Source organism: Adelges cooleyi, unplaced genomic scaffold (genome assembly GCF_023614345.1).
Source record: "Adelges cooleyi isolate 19-005CV unplaced genomic scaffold, UGA_ACOO_1.1 ACOO_flye_CR_arks_rails_tigmint_CR_PRNA_9, whole genome shotgun sequence".
In the NCBI taxonomy this organism is placed as follows: Eukaryota; Metazoa; Arthropoda; class Insecta; order Hemiptera; family Adelgidae; genus Adelges; species Adelges cooleyi.
Genome location: NW_026096579.1, coordinates 9,536,037 through 9,555,552, shown reverse-complemented (window position 1 = coordinate 9,555,552; position 19,516 = coordinate 9,536,037). Strand labels below are relative to the sequence as shown.

Genomic DNA, 19,516 nt, shown 5'->3' with positions numbered 1-19,516 from the left:
CTAGCAAAATGGACTACCTTCCGAAATTATAGAGCCGCCGCCGCCGACGAGATCTCTCGGTAATGGTTTTTATTATTTTTTTTTTGTTCTACCGACGTTTATGTACAGTATCACTCCGACTGGGCGGCGTTACATACACCTGCTCGGAGAGAGAGAGAAAGAAGACCCATCTATCTATATAGATTCTTACGTTGGTCGGTTCCACAATAACGGCCGGTCATAAAAATACATATTTTCCGTTCGTGCGTTTAAAAGGGGAAAAAATCACAATAATAATATGTCACCGTTCGTCCTCGGCACATACAATAGCCGGCTTAATTACTCGCCGACTCGCGACCAGATGGTTTGTATAGTGTTATGTTAAACCGCACCCTTTCGACGGTACCAAAATCAAAATAAGTAACCCCGGCGGGGGTTAGACACGACCGCGGCGATATCATCCACCCCGAAAATCTAACACATTGTGAATAATACAATAATAATAATAATGCGCTCTGTCTTACAATATAATGTTATACTAAATTATTATCGAGAAGGTTAGGAGGTTAGGTTAACGAACACACCCGTATCGCCCTGCTATTGTCGGGTCGGACAAGTGTGTGTCTAGATAATATTAATTATGCTCGACGCGTTATTTAATTATTTCGGATGAAAAATAATAAAAAAAAATTGTAAGAAAACAATGAAAATTCGACTTGATTAGCTTCCCGGGTCGGGTTACCCTGGCCAAGCACATTGCAGAGAACGGAATGGAATGGGCAACCGCTTCCGTTTCGCCGCCAGAATTATTCACCGGTGCATAGTATGATACTACTATAATATTATGTATATACATAAAAAGATATATAATTACATGAGTCATTACGCATGTAGGTATGCGAGACGGACGGCTTGACGACCGCGCAGCTCCTCTGAGAAGCGGTCCGTCAAAGATAACACGATATATTCCACCGATATAATTACATACATATTTACAAAATTATTATGCACTCTACGTGTTCAGGCAATCGGAAAACATACCGCTTAAACCAATAACCGTGTTATGTTCTGAAAATTATACATAGGAATAAAAAATGGCGTTTGAGTGCACCAAATGTCGCGTGTATTGTAGTCCTATGCTGTCGAGGGCGGTTATTTTATTTGAATTTTTTTTTATCGGAGAATTAGCCCCAGGGATTAGTTCCTGGAGGGTGGTAGGGTGAAAAAGATACGGTTCGAGAAGCAGCTCAATTATTGTTCTCCGGTTTTTATCCCTCTTGTTGCCGTCGTCCACTAATCAATTGTCCCTTTGGCAACCGGCATGTCAGTCGGTCAACCGCAGAATTCCACCCTGACCCCGATGACTTTGTACTAAGGCTCGGTTGGGTCAGGTTTAGGTTCGAAGAAGGCGTGACCCCGGCAAAAAGCTTAAGTACAAATCCTTATTTAAAACCGATGGCCCAACCTTATCAGTTCATTCACGGGCAAGTTTCTTTTTTAAATACAATGAAATTACTCGGTTATTATTTAAGTAATTGTAGTCATTTATGTAGTTGTAACAAAATTACTTTACTTTTCCAGCACCAACCAACAAGCTGTTGTTGACGGTCTTTCCAGAAGTGTTTATTATGTATTCCATCGGTTTGCTGTGGTGTCCTCAACGACCTCCGGGTCTGTCCTCGGCCGCTGAAGCAATAGTTGCACGTACAACATTGCAGGCGCGATGGCGGCATTTTTTTCCCTACTTTTTGTATGCGCAAAACGTTTTTTGGTTGTGTGTGTATTTATTAGAATAGAATAATAAAAAAAAAAATCTTCTTTCGGCACCACTGCGCGTGGGACGCTATTTTAAATACAATAGGAGGGGGGTTTTTTTTTTTAAATATTATGCTTAAGTATTGACTGACGTTGTGCTGCGTATCGGCACGTACTTAAGACTCGACTAAACCATCGCAGCGGAGTCAACAACTATAATAATATTATTATTGATTTATGCGCAAAACCGTCGATCCTTTATCGTTGTTGATTGTGCTACGTTGAGCTAAATAATATACATTACACGGACATGAGATTGCTACACACACACAGTGTAACCGTTCTTGTGTTGTGTCGCGATGACCGAATTGTTGCGGATATTGGAAAAATTCCAAAGGGACCCTTTGACGACGGTACGCGTTTCAAATTATAAGCAATTTACATTTTTCCCTCGTTCTAGATGTTGGTTGTATTAGAAGCGTCGCCGAGTGAACAAAAAGTAAAAAAAAAAAAACAAATCTAGTCCGTGGAAATCGCCCAATGGAATAATTATTGAAAAAATTAGGCAATGATTATGTTGTTTTTCCATCGAAACCAGTTAAATCCAAACGATTATTCCGGTTATTGACCTTGTAATAATATTGTTTGCACTGCATTGTCTGTACCTTCGGTTTGGTTACCCCGCGAGGATTTTAAAGCTAATTCTTATTATTTTTTTTTTAACGTTCTACGGTCGACCAGTAAACAATATCGTTGATGTTCTAGGAAATTTCGTTGAATGAGATTCGAAATGATTTGCAACTGTCAGCAGAGAGCTAAGCGTTCGTCATTGTGCGTTTTGCTTATGTACAGAGAACGAATGATAATAGAATTTAATTTATAATTTAACATCGAGTCCGTTATTCACGAAGAAAAAATATATGTTTACAATAATACACGAGCCTAGAGAAAAACATATATATATATATATTAACTGATTAGAATATTTTAATCGAGTCGGCAGTACTTCTTATTGCGTATCGGTTCTCGTTGTATTATATAATATTATTCTTACAAGACAAATGAATAGTCGACCAAAACAATAAAATATAATATTGATAGACAGCGATCAAGAGGACAAGTCCAATGTCATTAACACGATGTCACCCGCGTGGTTGTCGGTTGATTATAATACCTACATGTTATTTAGTATTTATGTGTTTAGTGTGCTTTGTGCTCTGATAAAAATCAACGAAATCGAATAGTTCAAAGTAAATCATTTCACGCAGTTAGACGACATGTTTTCTATTTTTGTTGTAATATTATAGTTTTGTAAAATCATCATTCAGTTAGAAATCAATAGTTTTGTACAACTTAATTTCTTAGTTTGAATTATGCAAAGTTCTTATCTTTGCAAGTGGGATTGGCATTTGTCACCCTAAGTCTTTCCACACTTCTTCTCTGCCCGTGTCTAATTCTATGCTCACTTAATATGTTTGTTTACCTCGATAGTTCTCGACGATACAAATCTAATTAACGTTACTATTAAAGCAGCACATTTAAAAAGCGAAGACGGATAATTTAATGCGTGACATTTGATAAAAAAAAAAGTGGTTTTAAGTTCGAATCGCCTTGAATTAATTATTTTGTTCAGTAGCACATTAATTTGCCTTTAACGAACGACTCATCATAGTTATTATTGGGTAACGGATAATTATAAAAACATTTTTTTTTTTTTAATAAGCCGCCGAGAGACAGAACCTAATCCATAAACTCTATTCCTCGCTTATATACATATATACAGTCCATTTTTTCTCCTTCTTAATCGGTTCATGTGCAACCGCGCACTCCGCACATCGTGTATCCACCCTATTACTAAAAACACAATTACAAACACATTTTTGCTTTGACAATGTTTTTTTTTTTTAATTTCGTTTCTACACGAGATTCTCCTTATTGTCTTCATTGAGGTTATTTTGCTTAAAAATGTTCCATTGCGTGTGGCCTCTTGGTGGTCGGCGGTGGCGCTTATGAGCGCATCGATTTAAACTAAAAAAAAAAAATAGTTGGTATATAATATCCTTTTTTTTTTTCTGTGGGCCTTGCCGGGGCATTAATCATTCCGTTGTCGTCGTCATTACAAGTTTATTGAAATCGACGACCGACGGTCGTACACAACAACAAAACCCGTAGCAACTGCATCGGACTAGAGAGAGAACAGAACCGGTTATACACTTCGCTTCCCCTACTGCCTTCTCCTCCCTACCGGTTTTGGAATATATAAAAAAAATATATATATATTACCTTGTTTTTGTCACCGTCGCATAGGTAAATCACCGGACGACTCCAGTGGGATGTATCTATAAATATAAATCGTGCGGATTTTCGGGAAGACGTTGTGTGTTTCGTATGAATCCACGAAGGTCCGTGAATACTTAATTTTTATTTTTAAGACGTACAAAAAAGGGGCGGGGGGAATGAAAAATATTATAGTATGACAGCTGCTGCTGTTGCTGCTCGATTATGATGATTTTTATCAACTCTACGTTATTAAATTATTTAACGCACGTCGGAATGCGTTGGCTGAGATACCAGTCCATCTCTTCGTATAATATTATAATATAATATAATATTATTATCTCTACACGTCCCGGCACAAAATAATTATTATGTAAGCTCTTTTTTTTTTATCCCAACCAACACTAGGTTTGTGTTTAATAAATTATAATAATAAAACAAATATGTATATATATAAGTAATTCGATGAAAATCTGAACGCCGTATTGAACAATATTACTGTCTCGTAGAAGCCGCCTCTCGGTTTGGTTCTCTTCTTGGTATTATTCTTTGCAAGTAGAATTATTGCCATTTGCCATCTTAAGTCTTTTGCACACTTCTATGGCCGTCGCTATTTCTCTATCTACTCCATGTCTTTCTTTAGGTACCTACAAGTGATACAACATTATTTCTCGGTAATCAGAGTATGGTACTTGAACATTTCCAATTGATTTCTTCACACTTCCTTATTTGTCACTATCTCTTCATCCTATCCAGCACAACATCGTTTCTATTTTCCAGTCTACCTCTTCCCCTCTTCAACACGCATAACATACCTTAAGAGTTCTCTCATTTTTGTTTTGCTTAACAAAGTATACTAAAAGAAAGGTTGGACGGTTATAATAAGCGATAATAGGTTTTTAACTTGAGTGAAACTTATCTTATTATTTTTTTTAAACCAGCTTTTGACCTAACCTTAATTGCTAACAATTTATTTTTCTGTATTTATCACATCCATTTCTTCTCTGGTCTACCTCTCCGCTTTAAATCTCTCTACGCCGTTCCCGGGCTTACCGCCTTTATTAATATTTTATTGCCTTCTCTTCTTTCAACATTTCCAAACCGTTTTAACTATTCATTTATCCATTTAACTGTACAATTTATTGAATACGTTCCAAAATGGAAACGATTAGCCCTTTTGTTTTATGTTTTTTTTAATGTTACAAAGACTCGATTGATTACTATATTATTGTGATGTGTCTTCACACGGTTTTCGGTCTTTTGTTTTTTCAATTACAATCGTAAACTCCTTCGGCAAACGTTTTCTACACGTGTTTGACACATGTGTGGATCGTTCGAAATCGTCCAGACTCTTCCAGTTGTTGGTGTTTTTTCTTCGTCTGTTTCGTTTCTTTCTGTGGGAAGAGAGTACCATCGAGTATAGATCTTATCTACGACTCAACGGTGGCATGGCGTACACCAGGAAGAATATTATTTTATTGTGTAAAGATGGAGCGAAAAGGCGCTGGGAAAACAATGACTGAGGCCGGGATTTTTTTGTTTTTTGAAAAGTCGCGCTCTCCTATTATGGTTATCATCAATTCATTGTTGCCGTTGTTATTATTATTATAATAATTTTTTAATCCGTCAGCACGCTAAGGAGAATAAGTGATAACCGATGTTGCTTTCACGTCCCGCTAGCCAAGACGCTTCTATTGTGTTGTTGCGCGAGTCGGCTACCATACACGAGTCCCATAAGAAGAATTATGATGTATACTGTCCGCCTGTCTATATATATTTTATATTATAATATTATAACCTCTGCTATAATATTATGTACCTACAGCTATGCAGCAGTGCCTACTTCTTTTCTACATATTATTATATATATTATGCTGTACACTATATATTATATACACCACCACGACCGCGAAGAGGAGACCGTTCAAAAAAAAAAAAAACCAATCCAATCCGATATTATTCTATCCGTCGCACTTACCACCGGCACTACTCGAACCGTGACGGATTTTTTTTCTTCTTTATATCTCTTAAGTCTCGACGACGGGCCCATACACGCAGTACATACACACACAGTGTTTACATTGTGATCTTCTCGACATTGGAATTCTGTTACGTCATCGCCTCCGTCGATCGTCCGATCGATACGTTCCTAGATCCACTAGCGGCTAGCCTATTGCATCTTATTAATATGTTATATTTTTCAAAAAAGTAAAAAATATTCGATAGCGACGGTTAAAATATAACTAACTAACTGTTGCATATGACCGATACGATATGCCCAAATGTGTGTATACTTGCGTTACAACTTCTCAGACGGGGTCGGGTGATCGTGCTCAGTTTCAAAAAATATAATTTATAACAATTGTATTTGTATAAACGTGTAGACAAGTCGCCAAAGTCGTCCGCAGGGTCGACGGAACCGGTCTCTCGCACCCTTTCTTTTTCGAAACGGGAGGGTTCGTGCAGAGCTGCAGATCTCTCTTAAATCCTTTGAGCCCTCGCATAAAACATAGACCGTACACCATGATGTTACAGCTATGCGAGACAGATGGTTTTTTTTCAGACGTTTTAACGGTAACCCGAAGACGTTTAGCGAGCGGAGTAATAACCTAATAATATTATATGGTTCAGTTTTTTTATTATGTTTTTCGTTACTACCTAGGCCTCTCCTCTTTTTCTCTGTTGCCGTTCTGGTTCTCCAACGTGTAATAATGACACTGTTATGAATAAAAGTTATATATAAAATATACAGTCGAGACTCCAAACGATCCATATCGATCATCACGACCGCAGAGCTGTTGATTTGCTCGAGATGATTTTTTTTTTTTTTACTTTTGTGCGTTGTATATCTGTCGTGGGTCAAATAAAAATAAAAAGAGAAAGTCTCTAAGCCGGCTTTAGGCTCTAAGCGCTATGTCGCTCTTTCTTCGTGCCAAACCTTTTAAATGCGTACAGCTATTATTATCTAAGTATGTTATCGCCGGAGCTTCGCACGTCTATACGATTCGGGTGTTTAACTTTGGCGAAATCTCACAGACTTAAAAAATGTACACAATATGTTTTGTTGAAAAATTAATTCGTTTGACGTCATATATAATATGTTGACCGCAAATGACTCATTTAAAATTATTACTCTGGTATGGAAAATAATATTTTTACCTGACCGTACCCGCGGCTTTAGATAACATCATGGATACACGCTTAGCCGTTTTGGTCGCTTTATAATGGTTTTTTTTATTACACAATTACTTGCTACGTTGAAAATTAGGGGAAATCTTCGGTTTAACGGTTAAACCTATCTCTGACTCGTCGTGTTATTAAAAATAAATATAAACATTATTTTTCAAACCTGGTTTGAAAAATTGTCTTCCTCAAAGACGATCTTCTCCGATTTAAACAGATTTTGAGGTTTGTTCAGATTGAAACTAATACTGGAACAATAGACAGTGTAGTCGGACGAAAACGTTGTAGATGTTAGTCCGAGATTGCTCTTGTGTAGGATCGCATGTTTTCTAACATTTAATGAATAGAACGTGGGTTTCAACTGATATGGGCTGACCGTGCTCGCTGTCCACATGTTACCATTCGATGATACGTTCTTTTCTTTTATGTAAGGCTCTTGTGACAATTTAGGCAGTTCCATAGATAGCTTCACAGCGTGTGCATCGTGGAAATTAATGGGTTTAAAAAAATACCGAGCAAAGTGAACGCGTTTTGATATATGTAGAAACACTCAAAACCAGTTCGGTGAAGAAAATAAAATCCAAACGACTTTGATAGTCTGTGTCGCCACTCGTGGATCGAACGTTATACATAATATTGCATTACTCGAGTTTCGTTATGATTATTAATCATTATTATTATTGTTGTCATCGCCGACGGTGTTGGGTGTCAACAGGTTTTCCGTCTTCTCCCATTACACTTAGGCTATGTCTGTCTGCCCATACTTACTACCTATCGGTTTTGTATGATCACCGCCGTTGCTTAGAATTCAATGTCTTCTAGTCGAATAAACACGAACCTTAGCGGTGCTTTTTTTTTTTTTTTTACAACGCCGGTAATATTCCTTTGTATCGTTTTTTATTTTTTACCCATTGAACTCGGATTTTTTTTTTGGTCTGCAGGCTTATTTTTGTCCGTCCCACATAGGTTAAAAAAATATTTTCGACTATCGGATAACACCGTGTAAAAAATAATTTTGCATACGGCCCACGCGAGACGACGAATATTATATAATTCATAATAATATTATATTATTTTTGTACAAGATTATTTATTTATTTATTTATTATAATAGCCAAATATATTATTATACTCGGCTGCGGGTATATTGTGCAAATGCGAATTTCGGACAGCCCATTGTGTTCGGAGACAAAATGGAATAGCGTTTACCGGTTACTCATATAATATTAGGTTAGGTTTCTCTGTGCACATTTCCAGATGTCGACCGATTGCCCGAGGGCTGACATGACTCCTGCGCTCTTTGTCGGAGATGGTTTTTTTTTTTTTTTTTGAAAAAACCGATTCTTTTTTTTCTCCATCGCCACTATAAAAATACTCGCCCGCATTTAACCACCGACGACCGCAGACAATAATAATTATCATCTCGCATTCCGTTTTTCTTTCTTTTAAGTCTTTAAACCGGCAGCTCGCAACAACAAGAAGAGGTGGAAAAAAAGTAAAACAACACACCAACGGCAATAATTCCAGTCTCGGAATTTCATAATCGCTCCACCGACGATTATCGCATCCTTCTGGGCTTGTGTTCGCACCGTGGTAGTGCACGTTGCTACTCCTCCTCCAAAAGTGTAGCTTAGAACCCTGCACGTTTAGATAAAATACAAAAATTATATACTATATTTTTGGGGAACGGATTGACGACCAACAGAAATCGGTATCACCAAAATAAACAAGTTTGAGCATATTGTATCAGTCGTATGCAAGTTAATTACAACTGTAATTAGTGGCTTGTACCGTTTTTGTTGTAATGTTTGTAGAATTTGTAACATTATGTATGTTTTCCATAAAATTCCATCTAACCTCACACAAACACTGTAGAGTTGTCATTAGGTTAGGCTTGGTATGGTTTTGTAAGGTTTGGTTAAGGGGTAAGGTTCGATTTACTTATCTAAACATATGTGATAAATTGTTTTTTGTTTAAACGTTGATATTAACATAAGTCTAAACAACTGTAATAATTAAATGTTTAATAAGAAAAATATGTTTACTATAGTTATAGTAAATTAAGGCTCGTTCTTACCCTTTTAATTTTGTAGAAAATGTGTTGCCAATGTGTTAAGATAAACTATTATACTGTTTAGACAATAATATGGAAGTATATAACATGGCAGTGGGCATATATCGCATGATGTCGAAGGGAGTTGGAAATATGTGCGTTTTCGGTGTCTCATATGTGTGGTATTGTATGTATGTATTATTTTGTAGCGATGAATGGGTAAACACTACCGCCTGTCGCCTGTGTAGTGGGAGAATATGGCAGATGTTCGTTAAAAGCGTTTCGCTTCTTTATGCATTGTGCACACACATATGCATATAATATAGAGTCCCCTCTCCCCACGATAGCTACAGGTTTGATCGAACACACGAGGGTGTCTTTACTGGAAACTGAATACTGTATTGTCTGGAGATTTCAACGATACGCGATTCTATCAGTGCGGTGCAGTTATACCTATACCGTCGTCGCATTGATACAATTATCATCGGCCTTTATAGATTTTTTTATTGTACTTGGTATCAGCTGTTGAGGTCTGCGTGATTGGATCAGAATTTTGAGTCACTGAAAAGTTTGCACTACAAAGGAAACGCTTAAAAATCCGACGGGACAACACTTTATATGTTAGCTTGGAACTACAGTGAAAAACAATTTTTGTATCGAGAATTACTTATAAAGCATATATCTCGGAAACGCTTTACTTATAAGTTTAGGTCAATAGTTTTCTCAGCTCTCATTGTTTGTGTCAATCTTAATAGAAAGTATCGCTAAGATATATAGATAAAGATAATAAGTTTATCTATCTAGTAAACGGAGTGAAGTAATTGTTGTACAATTAATTAACGAAATTAATTAATTAGAGGATAGGCTTATCTCATCAGCATTCAGATATAGTAAACAATTCCAGTGACAATCATACTAGAATGATGATACATTTTTGTTAACAATATCTCTCCCACACAAACTGCTATGATTTCCTCCCGTGAGCGGTCTAGTTGTGTTATCTAAATCTGTGTTGTTTTGAGATTGAAATTGACCCAACCCGGCTTAACCCGACCCCGACTTCTTCAATCAATACAACGACATCGCTCGGTTGACAAATGAATCTCTAACGAATTATACCCTAAAAAAATCAGCGCGTAAAAAGTACATGAAGAAGGAAGAAGAGGATAGTGTCTTATGATGGTAGTAATAATAATACCAACAACAACAAAACCGTCGACTTATTTCTGTTGGGTGTGGACCAGCAAAGCACGTTCGACCGGCGGCTGAAATATCTGTGATTAGATTATACGAAAATAGCCGGTTGTTATACCGCCGTTTCCATGTACAATATATGTGTTTGTGTGTAATAATACCTATGTGTACCGCGACCAATGTGGACCTCACGATCAAGTCGACCTATGCGACCGGAAACGAAATGAGTCGCTATATTATTACTATTATTATGGCGCATCTGCCGTTTTGCATTTTTATCTCTTGTGCTCATCTGTCACGCGAGAGAACGCATTTGTCACGACGACACCGGTTAATTAATTAATTGGCCGTGTAAAACGCCATCGACAATTACTGTGCGCACGGTCGATTACTGTATGCTTAACGAGCCAATATCGTCCGCATCTTTTTACCGCTACCGTGGTCGCGCACAACAGTTGTCGTGAAATCGGAAAATTGTTCACAATTTCGATGAGCAAATGTTGTCACTGACGACAAACAGATCGCGGTATAGTGCCGAGAACGACATTAAAAAAAAAAAAATAATAAGACACGGACGTCAACGAACGCCGGGCGTGTGGTCACAAGGAGAAGAAGAAGAATGCTAATACTTTACATTATACAATGTGTCCTCCGACCAATCGGTACAATACCGGGAGCCGAGGCCGGCCGAAGGTCTTTTTGGTTATTTTTTCAGTCCGACGGCAGCTGAACAGCCGGCGATGGCTCGCGTCCGGGTACTTTGACCCACGGGCAGACACGTACACGCCCACTACCGATAGCGCACATAGTGTACAGGTATTATACATGGCAACGCTGTGATATTATATTATACTTATTATGTGTTATTGCGCCTCTCTCCCCTCTGTTGTCCCACGGGCGCTAACGATTATTTTTGATTTCGTTCGATAAATGATAATAATTACAACTATTAATCAAGATGGTCCGGCGGCAGACGGGCGTCGCGTGCTTACACGATCTTGGGTTGCGAAAATCTCCGTTATCTCAGCCGGCACGCACTACGGTCATCACGGGTATGTTATACCACTTGTAGCAACCTAATACAATAATACTGCAATGTGCCGACACCGGCCAGCCACCGGCGGATTCAACAATTTCGAAATGAATATGAATTATTGCTGGGGGGTCAGTTCAAAATTTGCGTGTCACGATGTGTGGAAGGTAAAGTAGAAGAGGAGGGAGTGGAGGGATATTTATCAGGCCTAAAAGTATAGATTTTGATCAGATGATTATAAGATCAAGGAATAAATTGATTTAATTTTTGACCGGACACGTTTTTCGCAAAGGTTAGCACAAGCATAACCGGCGTGTGGGATTTTGAAAAGTTCTTAAAGCTAAAAAGGTCTCTCAACTTGATTTGAAGTTAGTCTAACCCGAGCCTACGCCTAACTTGGCCGTATATCGGAGTGTACCAGCCCATCACAGAGGGTCAGACGATAAGGTCAGATCGTTTAGGCGTCGTCTTCACCAGTGTTTTATAGCCCGTTTGCTCAATCTGTCGTCACATTGACTCGGTCTGGCATGTACGAAGAAAACCTCTCAAGACTCTAGGAGACAATATATTATGGAAGATGGTTGTTGTTACGGTGGTGCTGCGGGTAACGCGATACGGACGTGGACAATGACATTTATGCAGTTTTATGCGAACCCCGAGTAGGTACTGTATTGATGGTCGATTGGGACGAGGCGAACGCGCTTTTACATCGGTGTGGGGTGATGTGATTTAACGTTGCCCGTGTGCTTGTAACAAATTGGCGTTGTACACGCTCTCGGCCGGCGCGTACATCTTTTATTGCGCGGCACCGTCGTACACTTAATTTCGTATGCACGGACCGTCGGCCACCGGCACTTTATGTGTATGTATGCATATTATATATTATATTGTTGCCGTCGAACATGTCGGAAAGAAGAAGAAGAAGTGTAAGTAGGAGTAGGAGTAGGAGGAGTCGCCGTTTGAATTGATTGCTGCGACGGGGTATGTGTGTGTGTGTGGTAGAGAGATACAAGAGAATCGTAAGTCGTCCCGGGCGGCCCGTGTATAATATGATGTTGTTATACCTATAGGCTATGGGCGACACTGCGGGTTAGGTTCTTATTTTTTCATTAACGGTCACGACCGGCGGCTATCGGTGGAACTAATTGCCGGTACGCCGAGCAACAGACCCGAGACCGGAGTTATTATTATTATTATTCTAATACAAGTACAATAATAATTAGTAGCCTCAACGTGGTCGTCGATTTTTATACATTATATTATTTAAAACTGGACTCTCCTGGTCGACCTGTCCCGAGAGACTCTGCTCTGACCGGTGTGTTGACAAAACGTCTTTATCCGGCCCCTCCGGACCTCGTGCGACGGGGTGGCGCCTTGTATAGTAGTGGAGCGGTTCGTGACGTGTGGTGTATATTTCGTAAATAGTAGCAGATGGCGTTGATTGTATGTTTTCGATATGTCGGTGACGATAAGACGGGGAGCGTTAAAGTCTCCGGCCGTGTGCCACCGCCGCCGCAGCAGCAGCAGCAGCAGCAGTAGAAAACGAGTAGACCGCTTTGAATTGACTCCGACCGAAAGATAACAATAATAAAAAAAAAAGTAAAATTTATTATCGTTTGTTGTCGTTAAAAATATTAGGACCGGCATCATTAGGTTCTTCTCTCTGGTTCTGTATAAAAAAATCTCGTCTGTACATATTCTCTTCACGGTCGGCGAAACAATCCATTAACGCGCGAACCACCACGGTAATCCGACTCCCAGGCCGCCTCCGCCTGTGCTCGGGTTTGATGGAAAACAAGAATAAGGGGGGGGGGAAATAAAGAGAAAAATTATACCTTCAGTGTGCTGCCCGGAGGCTAATGGACGTCGAGTAAATGTTGTTTTTGGTGTGGATTTTTATAATAACAATTATTACTATACGACGTTATTATCCACAACGGAAACCGTCCGACTGGGATTCATTTTTCATCAATTCATTTCAATCGCGACGACGTTTCTCGGCATGTATTCAAAATATCCAAACGACCGTCTCGTGTAACTCGATTGTTGCTCGACACGTCTCGACCATTAGTCTGGTCCATTGCGGCTACCACAAGTGCGGTATTTAACGGACAATGCGCCGCACACACAGCGAAACCATAACTGCATGCTCGGTCGCGATGCTAATAATAAATAGCGAGTCAAATGCTCGCCCGTATAGAGGTTATCGTCGCGTGTGTAGTACACTAGGCTTGTCTTTGCGGTTAGGTTTTACTATCGGTCCACGCGGAACCGGTCGACCGAATCCGAATTATGGTCTGGAGATACGATCTGTTTTTTTTTTATTTTATACCATAATTTTTTCTGAACAATATTTCCAGTGGTCTTGTGGCTCGGCCTCAGCCCCGGCTCGTATTATAATATTTTATATATCTCGGGAGTTTCGTGACCGCTCCTTGTCCACAACGCGCGAACACACACACAACGACGTGCTCCGGGCGACCAATATATTAACGTGGTATCTCTCTCTCTCTCCCCGAGACGTTATTATATATACCTAGTCCTTCTTTATCTGTACACTACGAATACACCCCGTGTACATGGAAATTATAATAATAATAATAATAAACGACCTGTTCATTGTTTCAGCTGTACCGGATTGTTCGTGGGCCCGTACTGCCAGTGGAAAAACCCGTGTCACACAGGACCCGTCCCCCGTTGCCAGAACGGTGGAACGTGTGCCGTGACGCAACTGTCGCCGCACTCTCAGCCCGGATTCGCGTGCCAGTGTCCACTGGGATTTACCGCGTCCCTGTGCGAGATACCCATATCCAATGCATGCGACTCCAAGCCATGCCAGAACGGAGGCACGTGCTGGCTGCACGACATCAAGGAGCACCGGTGTAACTGCGCCCCCGGATTTACAGGTAAACACAACGTGTACACCACACTACGACGGCAGTGTCTGTGTAAAACACCTATGTATCTATCTGCTATCGTAACCCGACAACGAGCACACAGGACTTAAGTCCGACTCGACGCCGTTTACTCTATAGCTACTCTTGGTCTTTTTTTTTATCAATATTGTTCACTATACCTAACCGGTGTGTATGTGTGTGTGTGTTTCGCAGGTCCTAACTGCGAGCTGGAAGACCATTGCGCTTCGGGACCGTGCAAGAACGGTGCCGAGTGCACGTCCAAAGACGATTCATACGAGTGTACGTGCGCTGCCGGGTTCTCGGGCACCACTTGCTCGGAAGACATTGAGGAATGTTCGACCACGGAGCCTTGTGTGCACGGACAGTGCCACAACACGCACGGGTCTTACGCGTAAGTTGTAATTGTTGATGTTGTTGTTTTGTACCGCATAGGATGTGTCGAAAGTTGAGAAAATCCCAGTGTCGTAAAGTAACCGCCAATACGAAATAGTTAAGTCGGTCGTATGTTGGTTTGAAGCCGAGATACTTGCATATTTGTTAGTGGCGGTGGGTGCAATTGGAATTACATTTATATCAACGTCTGTCCCCGGACTGACCGGCTCGTGGACTATAAAATGATACAGGTCTCTCTGTGCGGTCGTCGGCCTATCCGGTCGCCTAATTAACCTTTCGAAACAAAACCGGCTTGTTGTCGGTATTCGGTAGGATTGCTATAATAATCTTTTTTTTTCGAATCAAAATTAACCGTGTGGGGCGTATAATAACAATAATAACAGTATGCTCGAGTTATCAGCGCGTAAGACAGAGAGAGGAAAAATGATAAACTATTAAACAAAAATAAAAATCATGTACGATGTTATTATAATGTGCGTTTGCATGTATAAAAAAAAACGCGATGCACGCAAACCAAAGAAGGTCCATAATTCTTAAGTCGTTCGCGCAAGGACTTGGTAATTATTTCTCGTCCATAGGCGTTTTACACGAACGTATGCGACTATATTATCCTGTGTAACTATAGTATCGTGATCCGTTTAAAAATAAATTAATAATAATACAAAAAAAAAATTGCCCTAAACCCTATTTATAAATTATAATAATTATGTAACGTGCTACGCGTCATGCAGACATGTGCTTGGATTAGCTCGAGGTGTCTGTGTGAATGCTTAAGAAGGAGTACAGGAGGTGGAGGGGGGATAAATTTGCATCAAAATCAGGCTAACAAAAAAAAAAAATCTCCCTCATAATAATAATAATTAAAAGTTACACACTGATGTTGCGCACGCGATGTTACCTCTTACTGTCTCTCGTACACGCTATCGTTGTGTGCTGGAGACAAAACAAAAAATAATAATAGTTAACACCGACCAAATAAAACGATTCTTGGAATTTCAACTGTTTTTAATTCAGTAGTGAATTATTTAAATAACACTAAAACAACAGCAACAATATGGCGGGAATGTGTGTTGGGTATGAGTGGAATTTTTGTAGAAAACTTATAGCCTTATGTAATTTTAACAGTGAAAATACTCGAGTATCATTCATTGGTTTTTTTTCGATGGTCATTTCTATATTAATGAAGTGATGTGTGTGAGAGTGTGAAAGTCCGTGAATAACTATTTTTTTTATCCAATTTGACCGTTGAAACCCCTTTAAATTGTTACAGAATTTTTCGGATTTAACGCGTCTTCAGCAGCTGTTCAGACTAGTTGCGTTATTTGTAATGAAATCAAACGAGAACAGTATATGTATTTTTTGTCGAATCCGGTTTTTTGTTCCTGACAATTAGTACATTTTTTTCTAGGCTAGACAACTCTTGCCCGCTTGAGGTTTTTGACGTTCGACCTAAGTCTTCACGTTCGACTGGTTTTGTATTTATTTTTCAACGGCAGTGCTGTTAAAATGTAACCTAACGACTTTTAGTTAAAAACTAAAAATATAAACAAACACGTTAAGGAAACGCCGTGTCGTAGTCGCGTGGGACAATATATTGTTGGCCGTGTGTGTGTGTGAATGTTTTTATTTTTGTTGAAATTGTTTGTGTATTCGGTGTTTTTTTTGGTATACTACACTCTAAAGATAAGGACAAGCCGCCCACGCGAAAAACGCGCACACAATGCAGGGCAACCGCGTTTATAGTTTGGGTGTGCAAAAACGATAGTATATTTTTAAATAATTTTTTTTTTATACATTCATCATATCAAACATTTATATTTGTTGTATCTACGATTCCGTTTTTCGGTTCACACGATTTTCAGCATGGAAACACGGCTACTATCCCCGAGCCGCACAACAATCGGCCTATTGTCTTGGGTCCATGTTGTTTTATCAGGCGTTATGTGCAAAAAAATAAAACACACTATATTTATATAGCGCCTAACAATAAAGGCGCTTCGAAGCGGAAAACAATAAAAAAATTAATTTCAAGTATAGAATTTTCGTGATGGCGTCCAAAAATAGAATACAATCGCATATAACGATTATATTAATTATTTTCGTTTTCCGAGTAAATTGCAATTGTTAACGGGGTTTTTTGAATTTTGATACTCAAAAGCGGGTCGTGGGAATCATCAGCAATAAAAATATTCAATTATTACAATGCAATGTCGACAAAATCCTATAGATTTACCAGGAAATACAATTTATTGATGACACGTGACCGATTGTATGTAATTAAACCTTCTGATGAGGTGTGCAAAATACCTGTAACAAAATTCCTAATACGCTAGTTATCGTTTCGGGACTTTACTTGTTGTCCCCTCGGTTCGGACAAACGCTCCGGATCCGATCCACTCGGTTAAAACACGACTCGAATGACTTGTAAACGTTTTAAGGATACTAGCGGAACGGGTCTTATGGCTTGTTATAGTGAACATACGTGGGTTTTCGATGACAATTCTAGATAGACGGTGTGCTTACAACGTTGCTGCGAACAGACACACGGCAACTTTGTCATGTTATGATGACCGCGCAGCGACCGTGTATTGATATTATTATACAGTAACAGCGACGCTGCTAACTTGTATTTCCTGTTTCAGGTGTTTCTGCGATCCAGGTTACACGGGAAAGAATTGCGAGATGGTGTACGTTCCTTGTGAACCATCGCCGTGCATGAACAACGGCCGGTGCATGCAAATCGACGATCTCAATTACGAGTGCAAGTGCAAGTCAGGTACGGTTAAGTTTTTGTGTATCATAATTATTATTGTTATTGTATCAGTTGTGTATGTTGTACGGCTGACGCACCACGTCCAGTTTTGCTTTAAAATAATAATAATATACAAAATAAATTCTGATCCCAAAAGTCACTCCACACGTGTGGTCGTCCGTTTTGAATTATAATATGGTCAGCTAAAACAAACACAATTTATTATTTTGTAAATAACGTGTTTACCGGGTGTCGGCGGGAGGTCCCATCTCGGCAGGAACCTAGTGAAGACAAAGTCGCCCTGCTACATCCCCCCCCCTCGGTTTTCCAGCAATAATATTGTATACTTACCGGACAGCTTCCCCGGGGGGGCTATGTTAATAACGTGTGGCGACACGTTAATATTTCACGTGTACTACGGTATACAAGGCGACAATGTCAGAGGTTTAGTCGAAATTCAAACGGCTCCAACGGGTTTTGGTTTGATAGAACTCAACTGGACTACATAAACGACTAGGAGGGCGCTAGGGAAACAATCGGTCGATAATCCGGAAATGTGGGGCGTTTCGAAACAAGCTAAAAAAAGACACATTTCAGAAACGGGTTTTCTTATATATTCTAAGCGGCCGCGCTGAATGGCGTGTAAAATTAATATTGAACATCATAACTGATTGAAATTGTTTAGGGGAAATCGTGGTCGGCGGTTTGATAGAACATTTTTGTTAATTTTGAACAAATTCCAAAAATTGCTTGTAGCTGGTTTGCAAAACACGCGCCTTCCGTGTGAAATTATCGTTTTCAAAAATGTATAAAACCGGTGTCGTTCGGTTAGAAATTCGCGTGGAGTCGATAAAAATACCAGCGCACATAGATAATGAATTTTTATCCTTATTATTTCCGGGCAATACTTGCATTCGTAATCATCGTTTTTACTCGACTGTCGGAAGCTGTTCGGGCCGTGTTATCGTTATCGAACGGGCAACAGAGCAGTCCGTGGGAAAACGCCGGCTATCGGATTTCATGGGAATCGATCTGCGACGGTTTTTTGGGACACCGCCATTTAATTTGTCAGTGATTATTTCTTTTTTTTTTTCGTTGTTAATTTTATACTTCATTAGTTTGTTTTCGAGCGCACAGTAAAATACAAATACATACAGCGCTAGTCGGCTAGTTTTTCGATATACATAGCTGTTGGCACCGCGTTTCGACCGGTTTGCTACTTGCCGCCGCCGCCGCGCCGTTCACCTGCGTCGTCCAGTCGCCGGAATGACCCCGAACAACAGTAACGATAATATAATTAGCATAAAGACAGTGTCATCCGCGCGGTTGACTCGTCCACGGCATAATATATATATATTAATAATAATATTAATGTGTACACAAACAAAGAGGGCGGTAACGCTGTGAAAAATCGGACGGCGTAGGCGCTTTTCTCCGGTCGACTTTTCCCAAGCGATTTGTCTTTGCCTCTTTCATACCGCTGTGTTTCAGCTTGCGGTTCAAAAGCATAGCTCGGCTCGACACAAAAACTACACATTAGGCGAAACCGGGCAATGACAAAGTCTTTTCCCCAAAGACACTCCTAGTAACGGCACGTTGACGTTATTTCGTTTGGGTAAAGGGTGACTATTTTTGTTTTGTTTTTTTGCTTTTTCGAGGTCGACGTTTCCACGGTCGATGGTCTTATTAGAAAACATAAACTATTATTAGTATAGGCCAAAGAGTTGATGGACGAGCTCGACGCGTTTGTCGGATATCTCTTTCAGCGACCGAACGTTTGCATAATATAATACAACACAGCGGGCCCGAGTCGTTATATATTATTATTATTATATTAAGCCGTTCGTATTGTATACCCGTCTCTTCCCTCTCGGACCGCCCCTTTTCACCATTCTCGCGTGTGTGTGTGTGTGTGATGTGCTCTACAACAAGTCATGACGTACAGCAGAGCACTGTACTTATATATTTATAATAAGACA

The 19,516-nt window shown here is 39.7% G+C and overlaps 1 protein-coding gene across 2 annotated transcripts in view; it reads left to right on the top strand.

Moving 5' to 3' along the window:
• The window catches only part of LOC126846368 (neurogenic locus Notch protein), a 50,038-nt gene that overhangs the window by 13,204 nt on the left and 17,318 nt on the right, over positions 1 to 19,516 (top strand). For both annotated transcript variants that reach the window (XM_050585710.1, XM_050585712.1), the window contains exons 3-5: positions 14,103 to 14,380; positions 14,585 to 14,783; positions 17,428 to 17,561. In XM_050585710.1, the coding sequence (XP_050441667.1) occupies positions 14,103 to 14,380; positions 14,585 to 14,783; positions 17,428 to 17,561 (611 nt within the window). The remainder of the gene's footprint in view (positions 1 to 14,102; positions 14,381 to 14,584; positions 14,784 to 17,427; positions 17,562 to 19,516) is intronic.